At 44.4% G+C, this 25,459-nt stretch overlaps 1 protein-coding gene across 3 annotated transcripts in view; it reads left to right on the forward strand.

The window, feature by feature from the left end:
- Positions 1 to 25,459, forward strand: part of LOC121584894 (oxysterol-binding protein 2) — a 95,476-nt gene that overhangs the window by 25,648 nt on the left and 44,369 nt on the right. For 2 of the 3 annotated variants that reach the window (XM_041901114.1, XM_041901115.2), the window contains exon 2: positions 1,608 to 1,816. In XM_041901114.1, coding sequence (XP_041757048.1) covers positions 1,608 to 1,816 — 209 coding nt within the window. Of the gene's footprint in view, positions 1 to 1,607; positions 1,817 to 22,751; positions 23,006 to 25,459 lie in introns of those variants that run through there. The other variant, XM_041901116.1, reaches the window with a different exon arrangement.

The following is a 25,459-nucleotide window of genomic DNA, read 5'->3' on the forward strand; positions in this document are numbered from 1 at the left end:
CTCTCTTGTCCCCGTCTCTCTCTCTCTTGGCCCCGTCTCGCTCTCTGTCTGTCTGTCTCTTGTCCTTGTCTCTCTCTCTGTCTGTCTGTCTGTGTCTTGTCCCCGTCTCTCTCTCTCTCTCTTGGCCCCGTCTCGCTCTCTGTCTGTCTGTCTCTTGTCCTCGTCTCTCTCTCTGTCTGTCTGTTTTTTGTCTCCGTCTCTCTCTCTGTCTGTGTCTTGTCTCCGTCTCTCTGTCTGTGTCTTGTCCCCGTCTCTCTCTCTCTGTCTGTCTGTGTCTTGGCCCTGTCTCACTCTCTCTCTCTTTCTCTCTCTCTCTGTCTGTGTCTTGTCCTCCTCTCTCTCTCTCTCTGTCTGTGTCTTGTCCCCGTCTCTCTCTGTGTCTGTCTGTCTCTCTGTCTGTGTCTTGTCCCCGTCTCTCTCTCTCTGTCTGTGTCTTGTCCCCGTCTCTCTCTCTGTGTCTTGTCCCCGTCTCTCTCTCTCTTGTCCCCGTCTCTCTCTCTCTTGGCCCCGTCTCGCTCTCTGTCTGTCTGTCTCTTGTCCTCGTCTCTCTCTCTGTCTGTCTGTCTGTCTGTGTCTTGTCCCCGTCTCTCTCTCTCTCTTGTCCCCGTCTCTCTCTCTCTCTTGGCCCCGTCTCGCTCTCTGTCTGTCTGTCTCTTGTCCTCGTCTCTCTCTCTGTCTGTCTGTCTGTGTCTTGTCTCTGTCTCTCTCTCTGTCTGTGTCTTGTCTCCGTCTCTCTGTCTGTGTCTTGTCCCCGTCTCTCTCTCTCTGTCTGTCTGTGTCTTGGCCCTGTCTCTCTCTCTCTCTCTTTCTCTCTCTCTCTGTCTGTGTCTTGTCCTCCTCTCTCTCTCTCTGTCTGTGTCTTGTCCCCGTCTCTCTCTGTGTCTGTCTGTCTCTCTGTCTCTGTCTTGTCCCCGTCTCTCTCTCTCTCTGTCTGTGTCTTGTCCCCGTCACTCTCTCTCTCTGTCTGTCTGTGTCTTGGCCCCATCTCTCTCTCTCTCTCTCTCTGTCTGTCTGTCTGTCTGTGTCTTGGCCCCGTCTCTGTCTCTCTCTCTCTCTCTCTCTCTCTCTCTCTCTGTGTCTTGTCCCCGTCTCCCTCTCTGTCTGTCTGTGTCTTGCCCCCTCTCTCTCTCTCTCTCTCTCTCTCTCTCTCTCTCTCTCTCTCTCTCTCTGTGTCTTGTCCCCCTCTCTCTCTCTCTGTCTCTCTGTCTGTGTCTTGTCCCCCTCTCTCTCTCTCTCTCGCTCTCTCTCTGTCTGTGTCTTGTCCCCGTCTCTCTCTGTCTGTGTCTTGTCCCCGTCTCTCTCTCTCTCTGTCTTTGTCTTGTCCCCGTCTCTCTCTCTCTGTCTGTCTGTCTGTTTGTGTCTTGTCCCTGTCTCTCTCTCTTTTGTCCCTGTCTCTCTCTCTCTCTCTCTCTCTCTCTCTCTCTCTCTCTCTCTCTCTTGGCCCCGTCTCGCTCTGTCTGTCTGTCTCTTGTCCTCGTCTCTCTCTCTGTCTGTCTGTGTCTTGGCCCTGTCTCTCTCTCTCTGTCTGTCTCTGTCTTGTCCCCGTCTCGCTGTGTCTTGTCCCCCTCTCTGTCTCTCTCTCTGTCTGTCTGGGTGTCCCCCTGCAGGACTCAGGCAGAGATGGCCCATACGTGTCGCGGCACTATCAACCTGGCCACAGCTCACATCGACACAGAGGACGCCTGTAACATCGTCCTGAGCAGCGGCGGCCGCACCTACCACCTGAAGGCCAGCACTGAGGTGGAGCGTCAGAGATGGGTCACAGCGCTGGAGCTGGCCAAGGCTAAAGCCATCCGCATGATGAACAACCAGTCTGGTAAGAAGAAATGTTGTTTAATAATGTTATGCTGTTTTAAATGTAAAGGGACTTCCCGCTGTGAGTCCTGTATTGGTATTTAATTATTTAGACCATCATTGTAAAAGAGTTTACTCTCAATGTCTTACCAGGCTAAATAAAGGTGGAGTAGATAGATTACCTTGCAAAAGAATGGGAGAAGGAGGTTATATAATTGTTTACAGAGGGGGGATTTACGTATTGTGTGTCTTGTTGACAGGTATGTTAGTTTAGTTGAACAAATGCCCAGTAGGTAAAAGGTACAGTACCAGCTTCATCTGGAATGCTTTTCCAACAGTCTTGAAGGAGTTCCCACATATGCTGAGCACTTGTTGGCTGCTTTTCCTTCAATCTGAGGTCCAACTCATCCCAAACCATCTCTATTGGGTTGAGGTCGGAAGATTGTGGAGGCCAGGTCATCTGATGCAGCACTCATCATTCTCCTTCTTGGTCAAATAGCCCTTACACTGCCTGGAGGTGTGTTGGGTCATTGTCCTGTTGAAAAACAAATGATGGTCCCACTAAGCGCAGGCCAGATGGGATGGCGTATCGCTGCAGAATTTAGTGGTAGCCATGCTGGTCAAGTGTGCCTTGAATTCTAAATAAATCACTGACCGTGTCACCAGCGAAGCACCATCACACCACCTCCTCCATGCTTCACGGTGGGGACCACACATGCGGAGATAATCCGTTCACCTACTCTGCATCTCACAAAGACACGGTGTTTGGAACAAAAAATCTCACATTTGGACTCATCAGACCAAAGGACAGATTTCCACCGGTCTAATGTCCATTGCTTGTGTTTCTTGGACCAAGCAAGTCTCTTCTTCTTATTGGTGTCTTTTAGTAGTGGTTTCTTTGCAGCAATTCGACCATGAAAGGCCTGATTTACGCTGTCTCCTCTGAACAGTTGGTGTTGAGATGTGTCTGTTACTTGAACTCTGTGAAGCATTTATTTGGGCTGCAATCTGAGGTGCTGTTAACTTTAATGAACTTATCCTCTGCAGTAGAGGTAACTCTGGGTCTTCCATTCCTGTGGCGGTCCTCATGAGAGCCAGTTTCATCATAGTGTTTGATGGTTTTTGCGACTGCACTTAAAGACCTTCACGTCTTAAAGATGGACTGTCGTTTCTCTTTGCTTATTTGAGCTGTTCTTGCCATAATATGGACTTGGTCTTTTACCAAATAGGGCTATCTTCTTTATACCACCCCTACCTTGTCACAACACAACTGATTGGCTCAAACGCATTAAGAAGGAAAGAAATTCCACAAATTAACTTTTAACAAGGCACACCTGTTAATTGAAATGCATTGCAGGTGACTGACTACCTCATGAAGCTGGTTGAGTGAATGCAAAGCTGTCATCAAGGCAATGGGTGGCTACTTAGAAGAATCTCAAATATAAAATATTTTTTGATTTAACACTTTTTTGGTTACTACATGATTCCATATGTGTTATTTCATAGTTTTGTTGTCTTCACTATTATTCTACAATGTAGAAAAAAGTAAAAATTATGAAAAACCCTGGAATGAGTAGGTTTGTCCAAACTTTTGACTGGTACTGTATACAAATGTAAAATTAAAATCACTAGTGTAATGAATACTCATGGAGTTAAAGTTGTAGATTCACGCGCAGAGCGCGGCAGGTGTTTATTTCACCTTCGTAGAAGGCAGGAATCGTGGTCACAGGCAGGCAATGGTCATACACAGGTAGGCAAACAGGCAGGTGAATCAAAACTAGGACTGAAGGCTATAGCTGATTCTCACAAACGAGCTAAGACAAGGCTTAGTAGAGTCAAAACGAACAACACCTCACAAGGCACAAACAGAATGAACTGAACTAAATAAGGAGCTGATGAGACCAGGTGAGTAACTAACCCAGGTGAAATCCATGAACAAATATGAAAGACAGGGCTACGTTCAAGAACACAAGGTGAACTAAGAAAATAAATACAGAACCTTACAACTAGCCTATAATTGTAACTTTTTACGCCGCATGTCCTGCACCAGCATCACATGTTCTCCCCCAGCTTCATGGTTTGAACGAGGTATGTAATTCCAGTCCATATAGTACATTACAGTAATGCAGTCCACAGTCAGAAAGATTAGCCTACTGGAACTTGTTTAATTTATTTATCCAAGAGAGCATGGCTACATCTATGGCCTTTTTCAGTTTTTCTGTTGTGCGTAGGCTAATGTGTGGTTGGCTACGTATTGGATAACAGCACAATCATATTGACTTTTTTGGGCTTGGGCTCATAAAATGTTGTTTATTGTAGGGCTCATAATGTCTTCTAATGTATGGCTCAGGTAGCATCAGACTTGAATTTTCATGCTGATCAAAGCTCTAATCAAATCCAGACATATTTATATGGTTTATATACTTTAGAATGACACTTCCGGTTTTGGCGGGAAATACCTCTTTACCCGGGAGAAAAGTGATTTATTCTCGGAATGGCACATTTGTGTAAAATACCAGGAAAATATTAAACCCTACTGCAGAAACTCTTGTTTTAACTGTCAGGTTGACATATTTTGGTTACTACATGCTTCCATATGTGTTATTTCATAGTTTTGATGTCTTCATCAACCACCCAAGCCACTGCCTGTTCACCCCGCTATCATCCAGAAGGCGAGGTCAGTACAGGTGCATCAAAGCTGAGACCGAGAGAATGAAAAACAGTTTCTATCTCAAGGCCATCAGACTGTTAAATAGCCTCTGCTCTGGTCTCCAGTGTCCACTGGTATTTGTGCCGGATGTTTGGGTTAACATTCTTACTAGAAAACTCTGTGGGGTCTCCATTGTGGCCACATGGGGGCAGTGTGGTCCTGTCTCTCAGTGAGGAGGTTGGAACGTGGAAGACAGACTACTACTGTATGCTGCTACCGTTACCGTTACCGTGAGAACCAGCCGCTCATTCAAACTCTTGACAACAGAACTCTCTTCTTTCCAAAAGGACTCATTCTTGTTGCTTGTGATTGGTGTCTGTGGTCAAAAGGCTGTGGGAAAAGCCACCCAATGACTGGCAGCAGTCCAACCCCTGCCTGCTCTAGTTTAGTTTACTAATTACAGTACACAGTGTCCCTAGAAAGACAGGCTATATATTCCCCTGGCCTCCATTTTAATGTAACTCTCTAATTTTAGAGTGATCGAGTGAAACTGGGAGAGGGAGAGAAATAGAGAGAATGTGAATACAACTTATGACTTATCACTCACAATTAGACTGGCACAGTTTTTAAATAGTTTTAACTGTGTGTTTTGTGTATAGACAGCATTAGGCTCTACCCTGTGTGTTTGTGTAGCCAGGCCTGTGTGTTTGGCTCTGAGTGTGTGTCTAGTGCATAGTGTGGGTGTTAGGTCCCCTCAGTCTCAGGAGTGGTAATCGAGCCGTCTCTGCTGTCGGTCTGTCTGAGGTTGAGCCCAGGGTGGGTGGTGAGTACTAGACACCAACACAGCGCTCCCCTGTAGACTCATTAACCAGGCAGGAGAGGAGATCCAGTGAAACACACACACACACACACTCAGAAAAAAAGGTTCCAAAAGGGTTCTTTGGCTGTCCCCAGGAGAACCCTTTTTTTCTAAGTGTGCACACACACACACATAGATAAATAGAGACCCACACACTGATGTACACTCAGTGGCCAGTTAGGTACACCCATTTAGTACCGGGTCGAACCCCCCTTTGCATCCAGGAGCCTGAACTCTTCGGGGCATAGAAACATTGCTCAATTGGTATCAATGGACCTAATGTGTACCAGGAAAACATTCCCCATGCCATTACACCACCGCCACCAGCCTGTACCAATGACACCAGGCAGGATGGGGCTATGCTGCTTACGCCAAATCCTGACTCTGGCATCAGCATGACGCAACAGGAACCAGGATTCGTCGGACCAGGCAATGTTTTTCCACTCCTCAATTGTCCAGTGTTGGTGATCGTGTGCCCACTGGAGCCACTTCTTCTTGTTTTTAGCTGATAGGAGTGGAACCCGGTGTGGTCGTCTGCTGCATTAGCCCATCCATGACAAGGACCGACAAGTTGTGCGTTCCGAGATGCCGTTCTGCACACCACTGTTGTACTGCGCCGTTATTTGCCTGTTTGTGGTCTGCCTGTTAGCTTGCCCGATTTTTGCCATTCTCCTTTGACCTCTCATCAACGAGCTGTTTTCGCCAACAGGACTGCCGCTGACCGGATGTTTTTTGTTTGTCACACCATTCTCGGTAAACCCTAGACACTGTCATGCGTTCAAGTTCAGTCAGGAAGGCTGGTCTGAATGGCTTGTCACTTTTAAGTAATCTAGTAAGCACATCTAATTCACATCGCTTCCTATCTCACTCAAATTGAGAAATCATTTGACTAAACTGAATAAAAAGAAGAAGAAACTACACTATGAAACAAAGATAAATGACATAAAGAATAATAGTAAAAAGCATTGGAGCACCTTGAATGACATTTTCTGGGAAAAAGGCAAACTCAGCTCCATCATTCATTGAATCAGATGGCTCATTCATCACAAAACCAACTGATACTGCAAACTACTTTGCTAATCTTGCCAATGAAAACAATTATTAAACTTAGGCATGACATGCCAGCAACAATTGCTGACACTACACATCCAAGTATATCTGACCAAATTATGAAAGACAAGCATTGTAATTTTGAATTCCGTAAAGTGAGTGTGGAAGAGGTGAAAACATTATTGTTGTCTATCAACAATGACAAGCCACCGGGGTCTGACAACTTGGATAGAAAATTACTGAGGATAATAGCGGACGATATTGCCACCCCTATTTGCTATATTTTCAATTTAAGCCTACTAGAATGTGTGTGCCCCCAGGCTTGGAGGGAAGCAAAAGTCATTCTGCTACCCAAATATAGTAAAGCCCCCTTTACTGGCTCAAATATTGACCAATTAGCCTGTTACCAACCCTTAAGAAACTATTGGGAAAAAATGGTGTTTGACCAGATACAATGCTATTCTACAGTAAACAAATTGACAACAAACTTTCAGCATGCTTATAGAAAAGGACATTCAACAAGCACAGCACTTACACAAATGACTAATGATTGGCTGAGAGAAATTGATGATAAAAAGATTGTGGGGGCTGTTTTGTTAGACTTCAGTGCGGCTTTTGACATTATCGATCATAGTCTGCTGCTGGAAAAACGTATGTGTTATGGCTTTACTCCATCAATCAATCAATCAATTTTATTTTATATAGCCCTTCTTACATCAGCTAATATCTCGAAGTGCTGTACAGAAACCCAGCCTAAAACCCCAAACAGCTAGTAATGCAGGTGTAGAAGCACGGTGGCTAGGAAAAACTCCCTAGAAAGGCAAAACCTAGGAAGAAACCTAGAGAGGAACCAGGCTATGAGGGGTGGCCAGTCCTCTTCTGGCTGTGCCGGGTGGAGATTATAACAGAACCATGCCAAGATGTTCAAAAATGTTCATAAGTGACAAGCATGGTCAAATAATAATCAGGAATAAATCTCAGTTGGCTTTTCATAGCCGATCATTAGAGTTTAAAACAGCAGGTCTGGGACAGGTAGGGGTTCCATAACCGCAGGCAGAACAGTTTAAACTGGAATAGCAGCAAGGCCAGGCGGACTGGGGACAGCAAGGAGTCACCACGGCCGGTAGTCCCGACGTATGGTCCTAGGGCTCAGGTCTCTCAGTTGGCTTTTCATAGCCGATCATTTAGAGTTGAAAACAGCAGGTCTGGGACAGGTAGGGGTTTCGTAGCCGCAGGCAGAACAGTTGAAACTGGAATAGCAGCAAGGCCAGGCGGACTGGGGACAGCAAGGTGTCATCATGCCCGGTAGTCCTGACGTATGGTCCTAGGGCTCAGGTTCTCAGAGAGAAAGAGAGAACGAGAGAATTAGAGAGAGCATACTTAAATTCACACAGGACACTGGATAAGACAGGAGAAGTACTCCAGGTATAACCAACTAACCCCAGCCCCCGACACATAAACTACTGCAGCATAAATACTGGAGGCTGAGACAGGAGCGGTCCCGGAGACACTGTGGCCCCATCCGAAGAAACCCCGGACAGGGCCAAACAGGAAGGATATAACCCCACCCACTCCGCCAAAGCACAGCCCCCGCACCACTAGAGGGATATCCCCAACCACCAACTTACAATCCTGAGACAAGGCCGAGTATAGCCCACAGAGGTCTCCACCACAGCACAAACCAAGGGGGGCGCCAACCCAGACAGGAAGATCACGTCAGTAACTCAACCCACTCAAGTGACGCACCCCTCCCAGGGACGGCATGAAAGAGCACCAGCAAGCCAGTGACTCAGCCCCTGCAACAGGGTTAGAGGCAGAGAACCCCAGTGGAGAGGGGAACCGGCCCGGCAGAGACAGCAAGGGCTGTTCGTTGCTCCAGCCTTTCCGTTCACCTTCACACTCCTGGGCCAGACTACACTCAATCATATGACCTACTGAAGAGATAAGTCTTCAGTAAAGACTTAAAGGTTGAGACCGAGTCTGCGTCTCTCACATGGGTAGGCAGACTGTTCCATAAAAATGGAGATCTATAGGAGAAAGCCCTGCCTCCCGCTGTTTGCTTAGAAATTCTAGGGACAATTAGGAGGCCTGCGTCTTGTGACCGTAGCGTACGTATTGGTATGTACGGCAGGACCAACTCGGAAAGATAGGTAGGAGCAAGCCCATGTAACGCTTTATAGGTTAACAGTAAAACCTTGAAATCAGCCCTTGCCTTAACAGGAAGCCAGTGTAGGGAAGCTAGCACTGGAGTAATATGATCAAATTTCTTGGTTCTAGTCAGGATTCTAGCAGCCGTATTTAGCACTAACTGAAGTTTATTTAGTGCTTTATCCGGGTAGCCGGAAAATAGAGCATTGCAGTAGTCTAATCTAGAAGTAACAAATGCATGGATTAATTTTTCTGCATCATTTTTGGACAGAAAATTTCTGATTTTTGCAATGTTACGTAGATGGAAAAAAGCTGTCCTTGAAACAGTCTTGATATGTTCGTCAAAAGAGAGATCAGGGTCAAGAGTAACGCCTAGGTCCTTCACAGTTTTATTTGAGACGACTTTACAACCATCAAGATGAATTGTCAGATTTAACAGAAGATCTCTTTGTTTCTTGGGACCTAGAACAAGCATCTCTGTTTTGTCCGAGTTTAAAAGTAAAAAGTTTTCAGCCATCCACTTCCTTATGTCTGAAACACAGGCTTCTAGCGAGGGCAATTTTGGGGCTTCACCATGCTTCATTGAAATGTACAGCTGTGTGTCATCCGCATAGCAGTGAAAGTTAACATTATGTTTTCGAATAACATCCCCAAGAGGTAAAATATATAGTGAAAACAATAGTGGTCCTAAACGGAACCTTGAGGAACACCGAAATGTACAGTTGATTTGTCGGAGGACAGACCATTCACAGAGACAAACTGATATCTTTCCGACAGGTAGGATCTAAACCAGGCCAGAACTTGTCCGTGTAGACCAATTTGGGTTTCCAGTCTCTCCAAAAGAATGTGGTGATCGATGGTGTCAAAGGCAGCACTAAGGTCTAGTAGCACGAGGACAGATGCAGAGCCTCGGTCTGACGCCATTAAAAGGTAATTTACCACCTTCACAAGTGCAGTCTCAGTGCTATGATGGGGTCTAAAACCAGACTGAAGCATTTCGTATACATTGTTTGTCTTCAGAAAGGCAGTGAGTTGCTGCGCAACAGCTTTTTCTAAAATTTTTGAGAGGAATGGAAGATTCGATATAGGCCGATAGTTTTTTATATTTTCCGGGTCAAGGTTTGGCTTTTTCAAGAGAGGCTTTATCACTGCCACTTTTAGTGAGTTTGGTACACATCCGGTGGATAGAGAGCTGTTTATTATGTTCAACATAGGAGGGCCAAGCACAGGAAGCAGCTCCTTCAGCAGTTTAGTAGGAATAGGATCCAGTATGCAGCTTGAAGGTTTAGAGGCCATGATTATTTTCATCATTGTGTCAAGAGATATAGTACTAAAACACTTAAGTGTCTCTCCCGATCCCAGGCCCTCGCAGAGCTGTGCAGATCCAGGACAGCTAAGCCCTGGAGGAATACGCAGATTCAAAGAGGAGTCCGTAATTTGCTTTCTAATGGTCATGATCTTTTCCTCAAAGAAGTTCATGAATTTATCACTGCTGAAGTGAAAACCATCCTCTCTTGGGGAATGCTGCTTTTTAGTTAGCTTTGCAACAGTATCAAAAAGAAATTTTGGATTGTTCTTATTTTCCTCGATTAATTTGGAAAAGTAGGATGATCGAGCAGCAGTGAGGGCTCTTCGGTACTGCACGGTACTGTCTTTCCAAGCTAGTCGGAAGACTTCCAGTTTGGTGTGGCGCCATTTCCGTTCCAATTTCCTGGAAGCTTGCTTCAAAGCTCGGGTATTTTCTGTATACCAGGGAGCTAGTTTCTTATGACAAATGTTTTTCGTTTTTAGGGGTGCAACTGCATCTAGGGTATTGCGCAAGGTTAAATTGAGTTCCTCAGTTAAGTGGTTAACTGATTTTTGTCCTCTGACGTCCTTGGGTAGGCAGAAGGAGTCTGGAAGGGCATCAATGAATTTTTGTGTTGTCTGAGAATTTATAGCACGACTTTTGATGCTCCTTGGTTGGGGTCTGAGCAGATTATTTGTTGCGATTGCAAACGTAATAAAATGGTGGTCCGATAGTCCAGGATTTTGTGGAAAAACATTAAGATCTACAACATTTATTCCATGGGACAAAACTAGGTCCAGAGTATGACTGTGGCAGTGAGTAGGTCCAGAGACATGTTGGACAAAACCCACTGAGTCGATAATTTCTCCGAAAGACTTTTGGAGTGGGTCTGTGGACTTCTCCATGTGAATATTAAAATCACCAAAAATTAGAATATGATCTGCTATGACTACAAGGTCTGATAGGAATTCAGGAAACTCAGAGAGGAACGCTGTATATGGCCCAGGAGGCCTGTAAACAGTAGCTATAAAAAGTGATTGAGTAGGCTGCATAGATTTCATGACTAGAAGCTCGAAAGATGAAAACGTCATTTTTTTTTTGTAAATTGAAATTTGCTATCGTAAATGTTAGCAACACCTCCGCCTTTGCGGGATGCACGGGGAATATGGTCACTAGTGTAACCAGGAGGTGAGGCCTCATTTAACACAGCAAATTCATCAGGCTTAAGCCATGTTTCAGTCAGGCCAATCACATCAAGATTATGATCAGTGATTAGTTCATTGACTATGACTGCCTTTGAAGTGAGGGATCTAACATTAAGTAACCCTATTTTGAGATGTGAGGTATCACGATCTCTTTCAATAATGGCAGGAATGGAGGAGGTCTTTATCCTAATAAGATTGCTAGGGTGAACACCACCATGTTTAGTTTTGCCCAACCTAGGTCGAGGCACAGACACAGTCTCAATGGGTATGGCTGAGCTGACTACACTGACTATGCTATTGGCAGACTCCACTAAGCTGGCAGGTTGGCTAACAGCCTGCTGCCTGGCCTGCACCCTATTTCACTGTGGGGCTAGAGGAGTTAGAGCCCTATCTATGTTGGTAGATAAGAGGAGAGCACCCCTCCAGTTAGGATGGAGTCCGTCACTCCTCAGCAGGTCAGGCTTGATCCTGTTTGTGGGTGAGTCCCAGAAAGAGGGCCAATTATCCACAAATGTTATCTTTTGGGAGGGGCAGAAAACAGTTTTCAACCAGCGATTGAGTGCTGAGACTCTGCTGTAGAGCTCGTCACTTCCCCTAACTGGGAGGGGGCCAGAGACAATTACTCGATGCCGACACATCTTTCTAGCTGATTTACACGCTGAAGCTATGCTGCACTTGGTGACCTCTGACTGTTTCATCCTAACATCGTTGGTGCCGACGTGGATAACAATATCTCTATACTCTCTACACTCGCCAGTTTTAGCTTTAGCCAGCACCATCTTTAGATTAGCCTTAACGTCGGTAGCCCTGCCCCCTGGTAAACAGTGTATGATCGCTGGGTGATTCGTTTTAAGTCTAATACTGCGGGTAATGGAGTCGCCAATGACTAGGGTTTTCAATTTGTCAGAGCTAATGGTGGGAGCCTTCGGAGTCTCAGACCCCGTAACGGGAGGAGTAGAGACTAGAGAAGACTCAGACTCAGACTCCACCTGCTATATTGTGGAAACAGAGTTACCTGTCTAACAGAACACAGAGGGTGTTCTTTAATGGAAGCCTCTCCAACATAATCAGGAATTCCCCAGGGCAGCTGTCTAGGCCCATTACTTTTTTCAATCTTTACTAATGACATGCCACTGGCTTTGAGTAAAGCATAGGCTAAGATGCAATAGATAGATTACAGTATATACAGTGGGGAAAAAAAGTATTTAGTCAGCCACCAATTGTGCAAGTTCTCCCACTTAAAAAGATGAGAGAGGCCTGTAATTTTCATCACGTCAACTATGACAGACAAAATGAGAAAAATCAGCCCCAAAACATCACTGCTCTAGAGGAGATCTGCATGGAGGAATGGGCCAAAATACCAGCAACAGTGTGTGAAAACCTTGTGAAGACTTGCAGAAAACGTTTGACAGGTGCATCAAAGCTGGGACCGAGAGACAGCTTCAAGGCCATCAGACTGTTAAACAGCCACAGCACAGACAGGCTGCTGCCTACATACAGACTTGAAAATCACTGGCCACTTTAATAAATGGAACACTAGTCACTTTAATGTCTCCTGAGTGGCGCAGTGGTCTAAGGCACTGCATCGCAGTGTTAACTGTGCCACTAGAGATCCTGGTTCGAATCCAGGCTCTGTCGCAGCTGGCCGCGACCGGGAGACTCATGGGCGGCGCACAATTGGCCCAGCGCCGTCCAGGGTAGGGGAGGGAATGGCCGGCAGGGATGTTGCTCAGTTGACAGAGCATGGCGTTTGCAACGCCAGGGTTGTGGGTTTGATTCCCACGGGGGGCCAGTATAAAAAAAAGATGTATTCACTAACTGTAAGTCGCTCTGGATAAGAGCGTCTGCTAAATGACTAAAATGTAAATGTTAATAATGCCACTTTAATAATAATAATAATAATATTAATAATAATAATAAATGTTTACATATCTTGCATTACCAATCTCATATGTACAGTGGGGAAAAAAAGTATTTAGTCAGCCACCAATTGTGCAAGTTCTCCCACTTAAAAAGATGAGAGAGGCCTGTAATTTTCATCATAGGTGCACGTTAACTATGATCGACAAAATGAGAAAAAAAAATCCAGAAAATCACATTGTAGGATTTTTAATGAATTTATTTGCAAATTATGGTGGAAAATAAGTATTTGGTCAATAACAAAAGTTTCTCAATACTTTGTTATACCCTTTGTTGGAAATGACACAGGTCAAACGTTTTCTGTAAGTCTTCACAAGGTTTTCACACACTGTTGCTGGTATTTTGGCCCATTCCTCCATGCAGATCTCCTCTAGAGCAGTGATGTTTTGGGGCTGTCGCTGGGCAACACACTTTCAACTCCCTCCAAATATTTTCTATGGGGTTGAGATCTGGAGACTGGCTAGGCCACTCCAGGACCTTGAAATGCTTCTTACGAAGTCACTCCTTCGTTGCCCGGGCGTTGTGTTTGGAATCATTGTCATGCTGAAAGACCCAGCCACGTTTCATCTTCAATGCCCTTGCTGATGGAAGGAGGTTTTCACTCAAAATCTCACGATACATGGCCCCATTCATTCTTTCCTTTACACGAATCAGTCGTCCTGGTCCCTTTGCAGAATAACAGCCCCAAAGCATGATGTTTCCACCCCCATGCTTCACAGTAGGTATGGTGTTCTTTGGATGCAACTCAGCATTCTTTGTCCTCCAAACACGACGAGTTGAGTTTTTACCAAAAAGTCCTATTTTGGTTTCATCTGACCATATGACATTCTCCCAATCCTCTTCTGGATCATCCAAATGCACTCTAGCAAACTTCAGACGGGCCTGGACATGTACTGGCTTAAGCAGGGGGACACGTCTGGCACTGCAGGATTTGATTCCCTGGCGGCATAGTGTGTTACTGATGGTAGGCTTTGTTACTTTGGTCCCAGCTCTCTGCAGGTCATTCACTAGGTCCCCCTGTGTGGTTCTGGGATTTTTGCTCACCGTTCTTGTGATCATTTTGACCCCACGGGGTGAGATCTTGCGTGGAGCCCCAGATCGAGGGAGATTGTCAGTGGTCTTGTATGTCTTCCATTTCCTAATAATTGCTCCCACAGTTGATTTCTTCAAACCAAGCTGCTTACCTATTGCAGATTCAGTCTTCCCAGCCTGGTGCAGGTCTACAATTTTGTTTCTGGTGTCCTTTGACAGCTCTTTGGTCTTGGCCATAGTGGAGTTTGGACTGTGACTGTTTGAGGTTGTGGACAGGTGTCTTTTATACTGATAACAAGTTCAAACAGGTGCCATTAATACAGGTAATGAGTGGAGGACAGAGGAGCCTCTTAAAGAAGAAGTTACAGATCTGTGAGAGCCAGAAATCTTGCTTGTTTGTAGGTGACCAAATACTTATTTTCCACCATAATTTGCAAATAAATTCATTAAAAATCCTACAATGTGATTTTCTGGATTATTTTTTCTCATTTTGTCTGTCATAGTTGACGTGTACCTATGATGAAAATTACAGGCCTCTCTCATCTTTTTAAGTGGGAGAACTTGCACAATTGGTGGCTGACTAAATACTTTTTTCCCCCACTGTATTCCGAGTATATCCACATCACATCAGACCATTTTATTGGTAAACTACATGGTAATGTAATTTTTTTATTTTTTAGTGATCCAATACGTAATATAGTACATTTGTCATAATTTGGTTGTAAACCAGAGAGGTTAGAAAATGTATCTAGATCCTCTATGAGGCTGTGGATGGATTCTACGTGTGGATTTAAAAGAAAACATGAATCATCAGCGTACAATGACACCTTTGTTTTTAAGCCCTGGATTTTATTGTTGGATCTGATTTTTAATAGCTAACATCTCGATGGCCACAATAAATAGATATGCCGATAGTGGACAACCTTGTTTCACTCCTCTTGACAGTTTAAAACTTTCTGAGAAATATACATTATTTACTATTTTACACCTAGGGTTACTATACATTTTTTTGACCCAATTTATAAGAGATTCTCCAAAATTGAAATGCTCCAGGCATTTATATATAAACCCCAGTCGTACTTTATCAAATGCCTTTTCAAAGTCTGCAATGAATAGCAGGCCTGTTTTCCCAGATTTTCCATAGTGTTCTATTGTTTCCAATACTTGCCTTATATTATCTCCAATGTATCTTCCATGTAAAAAACCTGTCTGATTAGAATGAATAATATCCGACAATACCTTTTTAATTCTATGCGCTATACATTTTGCTAGAATTTTTGCATCACAACACTGAAGTGTAAGGGGCCTCCAATTTTTTAAATGGACTGGATCTTTATATTTTCCACTTGTATCCTGTTTCAGTAATAATGAGATCAGACCTTCTTCTTGAGTGTCAGATAATCTACCATTTACATAGGAGTGGTTAAAACATGCTAATAACGGTCCTCTTAGTATATCAAAAAAGGTTTGGTATACCTCGACTGGTATGCCATCCAACCCTGGAGTTTTCCCGGACTTAAAATCTTTAATTGCATCCAGAAGTTCCTCCTCTGTAATTTCACCTTCACATGAGTCTTTCTGTATGGCTGTTAATTTAACATTATCAATAGAAAAAAATCTCTATAATTACCTTCAGTTAGAGGAGATGGAGGCGACTGAAACGAAAACATGCTTAAAGTACTTTGTTTCCTCCTTCAAAATATAATTTGGTGAATCATGGGTGACTCCGTCAATTGTAACCAGTTTCATTAATTTATTTTAGGTAGCATTCATATGTTGAAGATTAAAAAAGAATTTGGTGCATTTTCCCCCATATTCCATCCAGTTTGCTTTATTTTTATAATACATTACACTTGATCTTTCTTGAATAAGTTTCTCCATTTCTTTTTGTTTTTCCTCAAATTTTTTCTGAGCCTCTGTTAGTTTTTATTGCCATCTATCTGTTCTGTTAGACTTTCTATTTCCTTTGTTAGTATAAACTCTTTTGACCTAAATTGCTTTTGTTTGTACTGAATTGCATGGCCTCTAAAGGCACATTTAAAGGCGTCCCATACAATAAGGGGATTTGCTGTACCTATGTTATGTCGGAAAAAGTCAGTTATAAATTCCTTTGTCCTAGTTAAAAATAAATTATCATCCAATAGGCTTTGATTAAATTTCCAATATCCCGCCACGTGGAAATTCAGTAAGAGTAATGTATATGCCAATTATATGATGGTCCGACCGCATTCTGTCCCCTATCAACACTTTTTAAACTTTTGGTGCCAACGAGAATGAGATAAGAAAGAAGTCAAGACGACTAGCTTGATTGAGTCTCCGCCATGTATATCTCACTAGATCAGGATATTTAAGCCTCCATATATCTACTAGTTCTAATGTATCCATGACATTCACAATTTCCTTAAGAGCATGTGGGTGATTGTTTGTGGTGTGATTTCCTTTACGGTCCATTGAGCTATTTAAAACAGTATTATAATCCCCCACCATAATAATATTGTCTTGAATTGCTTGCAGGGTTGATAATTTATTATATATACAGTGGGGAAAAAAAGTATTTAGTCAGCCACCAATTGTGCAAGTTCTCCCACTTAAAAAGATGAGAGAGGCCTGTAATTTTCATCATAGGTACACGTCAACTATGACAGACAAAATGAGATTTTTTTTTCCAGAAAATCACATTGTAGGATTTTTAATGAATTTATTTGCAAATTATGGTGGAAAATAAGTATTTGGTCAATAACAAAAGTTTCTCAATACTTTGTTATATACCCTTTGTTGGCAATGACACAGGTCAAACGTTTTCTGTAAGTCTTCACAAGGTTTTCACACACTGTTGCTGGTATTTTGGCCCATTCCACCATGCAGATCTCCTCTAGAGCAGTGATGTTTTGGGGCTGTCGCTGAGCAACACAGACTTTCAACTCCCTCCAAAGATTGTCTATGGGGTTGAGATCAGGAGACTGGCTAGGCCACTCCAGGACCTTGAAATGCTTCTTACGAAGCCACTCCTTCATTGCCCGGGCGGTGTGTTTGGGATCATTGTCATGCTGAAAGACCCAGCCACGTTTCATCTTCAATGCCCTTGCTGATGGAAGGAGGTTTTCACTCAAAATCTCACGATACATGGCCCCATTCATTCGTTCCTTTACATGGATCAGTCGTCCTGGTCCCTTTGCAGAAAAACAGCCCCAAAGCATGATGTTTCCACCCCCATACTTCACAGTAGGTATGGTGTTATTTGGATGCAACTCAGCATTCTTTGTCCTCCAAACACGACGAGTTGAGTTTTTACCAAAAAGTTATATTTTGGTTTCATCTGACCATATGACATTCTCCCAATCCTCTTCTGGATCATCCAAATGCACTCTAGCAAACTTCAGACAGGCCTGGACATGTACTGGCTAAGCAGGCGGACACGTCTTGCACTGCAGGATTTGAGTCCCTGGCGGCGTAGTGTGTTACTGATGGTAGGCTTTGTTACTTTGGTCCCAGCTCTCTGCAGGTCATTCACTAGGTCCCCCCGTGTGGTTCTGGGATTTTTGCTCACCGTTCTTGTGATCATTTTGACCCTACGGGGTGAGATCTTGCGTGGAGCCCCAGATCGAGGGAGATTATCAGTGGTCTTGTATGTCTTCCATTTCCTAATAATTGCTCCCACAGTTGATTTCTTCAAACCAAGCTGCTTACCTATTGCAGATTCAGTCTTCCCAGCCTGGTGCAGGTCTACAATTTTGTTTCTGGTGTCCTTTGTCAGCTCTTTGGTCTTGGCCATAGTGGAGTTTAGAGTGTGACTGTTTGAGGTTGTGGACAGGTGTCTTTTATACTGATAACAAGTTCAAACAGATGCCATTAATACAGGTAACGAGTGGAGGACAGAGGAGCCTCTTAAAGAAGAAGTTACAGGTCTGTGAGAGCCAGAAATCTTGCTTGTTTGTAGGTGACCAAATACTTATTTTCCACCATAATTTGCAAATAAATTCATTAAAAATCCTACAATGTGATTTTCTGGATTTTTTTTTCTCAATTTGTCTTTCATAGTTGACATGTACCTATGATGAAAATTACAGGCCTCTCTCATCTTTTTAAGTGGGAGAACTTGCACAAATAGTGGCTGACTAAATACTTTTTTCCCCCACTGTATATTGTCAAAGAAGTGTGGATCATCATTATTTGGTCCGTAAAGGTTAATGAGACATATCTGTTTATGGTCCAATAACATATATTTAAAATGATCCATCTACCTTGCGTATCTATTTGGACAATTTGCACATTCGGATCGAAATTACTATTAATTAATATCATCACCCCTTTTGAATTGTTGAATGAGTTTCCTGTAAACAATAGATATTATATTCCTTCTCTTTGAGCCATTTAAATATTGTTATTTTGTTATTATCAGCTAAGCCATTACAATTATAACTGGCTATACTTATTTCACCATACACCATAATGAGATACAAGTTTCAAGTCAATTTTTTTGAGCAGTGTATAATGATAAATAAAGGGAACACTAAAATAACACATCCTAGATCTGAATGAATGAAATAATCTTATTAAATACTTTTTTCTTTACATAGTTGAATGTGCTGACAACAAAATCACACAAAAATTATCAATGGAAATCAAATTTATCAACCCATGGAGGTCTGGATTTGGAGTCACACTCAAAATTAAAAGTGGAAAACCACACTACAGGCTGATCCAACTTTGATGTAATGTCCTTTAAAACAAGTCAAAATGAGGCTCAGTAGTGTGTGTGGCCTCCACGTGCCTGTATGACCTCCCTACAACGCCTGGGCATGCTCCTGATGAGGTGGCGGATGGTCTCCTGAGGGATCTCCTCCCAGACCTGGACTAAAGCATCCGCCAACTCCTGGACGGTCTGTAGTGCAATGTGGCGTTGGTGGATGGAGCGAGACCTAATGTCCCAGATGTGCTCAATTGGATTCAGGTCTGGGGAACAGGCGGGCCAGTCCATAGCATCAATGCCTTCCTCTTGCAGGAACTGCTGACACACTCCAGCCACATGAGGTCTAGCATTGTCTTGCATTAGGAGGAACCCAGGGCCAACCGCACCAGCATATGGTCTCACAAGGGGTCTGAGGATCTCATCTCGGTACCTAATGGCAGTCAGGCTACCTTTGGCGAGCACATGGAGGGCTGTGCGGCCCCCCAAAGAAATGCCACCCCACACCATGACTGACCCACCGCCAAACCGGTCATGCTGGAGGATGTTGCAGGCAGCAGAACGTTCTCCACGGTGTCTCCAGACTCTGTCACGTCTGTCACATGTGCTCAGTGTGAACCTGCTTTCATCTGTGAAGAGCACAGGGCGCGCCAGTGGCGAATTTGCCAATCTTGGTGTTCTCTGGCAAATGCCAAACGTCCTGCACAGTGTTGGGCTGTAAGCACAACCCCCACCTGTGGACGTCGGGCCCTCATACCACTCTCATGGAGTCTGTTTCTGACCGTTTGAGCAGACACATGCACATTTGTGGCCTGCTGGAGGTCATTTTGCAGGGCTCTGGCAGTGCTCCTCCTGCTCCTCCTTGCACAAAGGCGGAGGTAGCAGTCCTGCTGCTGGGTTGTTGCCCTCCTACGGCCTCCTCCACTTCTCCTGATGTACTGGCTTGTCTCCTGGTAGCGCCTCCATGCTCTGGACACTACGCTGACAGACACAGCAAACCTTCTTGCCACAGCTCGCATTGATGTGCCATCCTGGATGAGCTGCACTACCTGAGCCACTTGTGTGGGTTGTAGACTCCGTCTCATGCTACCACTAGAGTGAAAGCACCGCCAGCATTCAAAAGTGACCAAAACATCAGCCAGGAAGCATAGGAACTGAAAAGTGGTCTGTGGTCATCACCTGCAAAACCAGTCCTTTATTGGGGGTGTCTTGCTAATTGCCTATAATTTCCACCTGTTGTCTATTCCATTTGCACAACAGCATGTGACATTTATTGTCAATCAGTGTTGCTTCCTAAGTGGACAGTTTGATTTCACAGAAGTGTGATTGACTTGGAGTTACATTGTGTTGTTTAAGTGTTCCCTTTATTTTTTTGAGCAGTGTATATGTTTGGCTCATCGTTGTTGGTAATCAAGCATACTACTGTTGTGTCGTCTGCAAACTTGATGATTGAGTTGGAGGTGTGCATGTCATGGGTGAACAGGGAGTACAGGAGGGGGCTGAGCACACACCCTTGTGGGGCCCCAGTGTTGAGGATCAGCGAAGTGGAGATGTTGTTTCCTACCTTCACCACCTGGGGGCGGCCCGTCAGGTAGGTCCATCTATCCACGGTTTCTGGTTAGGGTAGGTTTTAATAGTCACAGTGGGTACAACATCTCCTATACACTTCCTTATACACCCACTCACTGAATCAGTGTATACGTCTATATTATTCTCTGAGGCTACCCGGAACAAATCCCAGTCCACGTGATCAAAACAATCTTGAAGCGTGGATTCCGATTGTTCAGACCAGCGTTGAGTAGACCTGAGCAGGGGTGATTCCTGTTTGAGTTTCTGCCTATAGGAAGGGAGGAGCAAAAGGGAGTCGTGGTCAGATTTGCCGAAAGGAGGGCGGGGGAGGGCCTTGTATGCATCGCGGAAGTTAGTGTAACAATGGTCCAGTGTTTTTCCAGTGCGAGTGCTACTAATGGTAAGTCCGCCACTGGTAGTAATACTTATAAAAAAGTAACTGGTGTGTGTGTACGCGTGCGATGTGCATGTGGATCGTTCTCTCCCCAGCTCCCATACGCCTCACTGCCTCTAGAAGGATGTTAACACAAAGACCTGAGGGGCAGAGTTACACAACCAAGGAGGAAGAAATATACTAATTCAGTGTGTGGGAATGAATAACTGTCTGTGTAAATTCAAGATGTGGCAGGTGAAAGTAATTATGTCATTAGGTACTTTTAGAACTTCACATGTTGATGTGTTTGAATATACAGGGCAGGTATGTTTTCTGCCTTCACACACCACCACTCTGTCTCTCAGAGCTGCTGTCTGTCATCTCCTCTCCGTCTCCTACTGATCTCCTGAGGGGGAAGGAGCTAATGCTTAAACACACCACACACACACACACACACACACACACACACACACACACACACACACACACACACAAAACACACCACACCACACACACACATACACACCTACCTCCAATACTGTGTGTGGATCCATATACCATTGATCTATGATCATGGGCAGACTCACAGGACCACAGCAGCTGCTCCTAACTGAAGTCAATTCCTCTTTTCCACTTGATTAATATGTCATTAGTGACAGAGCTGGTGCTGCTCTTTCTTTATTAATGGAGTCAGGTTAGCCATGGTTGAACAGCACTAATCCTCTGGAGGTACAACTGGCTATTACGGCTAATAAATCTCTGTGTTACGTAAGCAGCCAGCAAGGGACAGTGTTTCTCCTCATACTGCGCCAACTCAATGCATTTCTCACTTGGTTTGTTAACCAATATGAATTCAATGAGAAATACGTAAAGAAAATGTGTAGTAAAACAAATTATAAACCAGGTTAAATAAAACATGTAGGAGAAACTGTACAGCAGTGGGCAGTGAATCATGGTACATGGTATATTGCTATAATATATGGTATAATATTGTGGTAAATGGAAATTCAGAGCAGAGCCAGGTGCCTTCCTTCCAGTGTCTTTCCATGCAGCTCCTTCAGTCCTCTCCTCACTGCTGGATTAGAGCTGGTATATTAGACTAATGGAGGAGCTGCAGGGAGGAGCCAATCGATTGGCCGGGTTTAGGTGGAGGGAACAGGAACAGTCAGGTGGCAGCCACACAGAGGAGGCTCTCCCTCAATGGATGCCTCCCAAATGGCACCCTATTCCCTATAGTGCACTACTTTTGACCAGTGCCCATATAGGGCTGTGGACAAAAGTAGTATACTATATTGAAAATAGGGTGCCATTTGGGACGCACCCTCTCCTTCCATGTGTGCTCTGTCCAGCTCAGTGTGGGACCAGAGCTCTGTGCCTGTCAGGCCATGGCCATGCATTGATCTGACTGGCTTAACGGAGTTGCTCGATACACTATGTCGATACGCTATGTCGTTACTGGACACAAATCTTATGTATGTGATTAGGCTGTGGTGCTGCTGTTGTGTGTGATGAGAGCATATGTTTTTGCATTTGGTGACGTGTGAGCATTTGTTTTTTGCAGTTGCCGGTGTGTGTGTGTGTGTGTATGTGATGGATGTAAGCTGGTGGTGTTAGTGAGTGATTGATGGCTGTATTGAAGCTGGTGGCTGAGCTCAGCTTTATGGGATGACTATGTCCCTATCTCCCATGGCTATCACTGTCCACACCGCTGTTTATCTACACCCCTTGTCTGTTTGAACGGTCCCATGAGATGGGAAGCATCCATCCCTCTATGCCACACCCCCCTCTTCACACACTCCCACAGTCCCACCCTCTCTATGCTCCCTCACTGCCTCCCTCGCACCATAGTACAGTAGGCTACATCCTTCCCTCTTTCTCCATTCTTGCTTTCATCTCCTCTCCCCCCACCCCACCCACTGAGGAGGCGGGTGGGTGGGTAGAAGTGTACGGTAATTCTCTGTCCATGGTCCTGAAACTTGGAGCATATCTAAGGGGACAGTGTTGGGATTGATTAGGAAAGCCTGTTGGAACATGCCTCACTGGTTCCCTCTGCTTTACCCCTCCCTCTCGCTCTTCTTCCCTCTCCCTCCTCTCTTTTCTCCCCGGTCTCCTCTCCCCGACCATCTCCCTGCTTTCTTTCCCCACATTCGCTCTTTCACTCTCTCTCCCTCGCTCGCTCCCTCCCTCTCTGTTTCTCTTTTTTTTTTCTCTCTCGCTCTCTCTCTTGTTCTTTCTCAGAAAGTGGTTTACTGTGATTCTCACTCCGAGGGGCTCAGTCCTGAATGGAATCACCTTCTTATGCTTTTTCCAACTCATGCTCCGTACCTCTTCCCAATGATCCCATTCCTAAAGAATTCCTCTCTCCCACACGGACTGGACTGGACAGAGAAAAAGGCAAGAGCAGGAATTCAAGCACATTTAGACCTTTGAGTAAGTACAGCTTTTGCTCCATTCAACTTTATGCTCAGAGAGGAATATTTGGGGTTAATTGTTCATTTGTGTGAGTGTGTGCGTGTGTGTGTGTGTGTGTGTGTGTGTGTGCTTGTGCACGAGGATAGATGAAAATTAAGTGTGTGTGTGTATACAGTGCCTTGCAAAAGTACGAGAGTACGACCCTGCCTTACACAGGAAGCGGCACAGGTCCTAATCCAGGCACTTGTCATCTCCCGTCTGGATTACTGCAACTCGCTGTTGGCTGGGCTCCCTGCCTGTGCCATTAAACCCCTACAACTCATCCAGAATGCCGCAGCCCGTCTGGTGTTCAACCTTCCCAAGTTCTCTCACGTCACCCCCCTCCTCCGCACACTCCACTGGCTTCCAGTTGAAGCTCGCATCCGTTACAAGACCATGGTGCTTGCCTATGGAGCAGTGAGGGGAACGGCACCTCCGTACCTTCAGGCTCTGATCAGTCCCTACACCCAAACGAGGGCATTGCGTTCATCCACCTCTGGCCTGCTGGCTCCCTTCCTCTGCGGAAGCATAGTTCCCGCTCAGCCCAGTCAAAACTGTTCGCTGCTCTGGCACCCCAATGGTGGAACAAGCTCCCTCACGACGCCAGGACAGCGGAGTCACTCACCACCTTCCGGAGACATTTGAAACCCCACCTCTTTAAGGAATACCTGGGATAGGATGAAGTAATCCTTCTACCCCCCAAAAAATAAATAAATAAATAAATAAAATAAATAAAAAATAAAATAAAAAAAATGTGTAAAGTGGTTAACACACTGGCTATAGGGTGAATGCACCAATTTGTAAGTCGCTCTGGATAAGAGCGTCTGCTAAATGACTTAAATGTAAATGTAAATGTATTCATACCCCTTGGCGTTTTTCCTATTTTGTTGCATTACAACCTGTAATTTAAATTGATTTTTATTTGGATTTCATGTAATGGACATACAGTGCTATGAAAAAGTATTTGCCCCCTTTCTAATTTTCTCTACTTTTGCATATTTGTGATACTGAATGTTATCAGATCTTCAACCAAAACCTAATATTAGATAAAGGGAACATAAGTGAACAAATAACACAACAATTACATATTTATTTCTTAAACAAAGTTATGCAACACCCAATTCCCCTGTGTGAAAAAGTAATTGCCCCCTTACACTCAATAACTGGTTGTGCCCCCTTTAGCTGCAATGACTCCAACCAAATGCTTCCTGTAGTTGTTGATCAGTCTCTCACGTCGCTGTGGAGGAATTTTGGTCCCCTCTTCCATGCAGAACTGCTTTAACGCAGTGACGTGTGGGTTTTCAAGCATGAACTGCTCGTTTCAAGTCCTGCCACAACATCTCAATTGGGATTAGGTCTGGACTTTGACTAGGCCATTCTAAAACTTCCAATTTGTTGCTTTTTAGCAATTTCCATGTAGACTTGATTGTGTGTTTTGGATCATTGTCTTGCTGCATGACCCAGCTGCGCTTCAGCTTCAGCTCACAGACGGATGGTCTGACATTCTCCTGTAGAATTCTCTGATACAGAGCAGAATTCATGGTTGCTTCTATTAAGGCAAGTCGTCCAGGTCCTGAGGCAGCAAAGCATCCCCAAACCATCACACCACCACCACCATGCTTGACCTTTGGTATGATGTTCTTACTGTGGAATGCAGAGTTTGGCTTTCGCCAGGCATTACTGGAACCATGTCGTCCAAAAAGTTATACTTTTGAATCATCTGTCCATAGAACGTTCTTCCAAGAGTCTTGATGATCATCCAGGTGCTTTTTGGCAAACTTGAGTCAACATTTTGGACGAGATGGGTCCCATTATGCCTGGCGAAAACCAAACACTGCATTCCACAGTAAGAACATCATACCAAAGGTCAAGCATGGTGGTGGTGGTGTGATGGTTTGGGGATGCTTTGCTGCCTCAGGACCTGGACGACTTGCCTTAATAGAAGGAATGATGGATGGCGCTAAATACAGGGAAATTCTTGAGGGAAACCTGTTTCAGTCTTCCAGAGATTTGAGACTGGGACAGAGGTTCACCTTCCAGCAGGACAATGACCCTAAGCATACTGCTAAAGCAACACTCTAGTGGTTTAAGGGGAAACATTTAAATGTCTTGGAATGGCCTAATCAAAGCCCAGACCTCAATCCAATTGAGAATCTGTGGAATGACTTCAAGATTGCTGTACACCAGCGGAACCCATCCAACTTGAAGGAGCTGGAGCAGTTTTGCCTTGAAGAATGGGCAAAAATCCCAGTGGTTAGATGTGCCCAGCTTATAGAGACATACCCCAAGAGACTTGCAGCTGTAATTGCTGCAAAAGGTGGCTCTACAAAGTATTGACTTTGGGGGGGGTGAATAGTTATGCACTCTCAAATTTTCTGTTTTTTTGTCTTATTACTTGTTTGTTTGACTAACAAATATTTTGCATCTTGAAAG

This window comes from Coregonus clupeaformis, chromosome 16, assembly GCF_020615455.1.
Source record: "Coregonus clupeaformis isolate EN_2021a chromosome 16, ASM2061545v1, whole genome shotgun sequence".
Classification (NCBI taxonomy): Eukaryota; Metazoa; Chordata; class Actinopteri; order Salmoniformes; family Salmonidae; genus Coregonus; species Coregonus clupeaformis.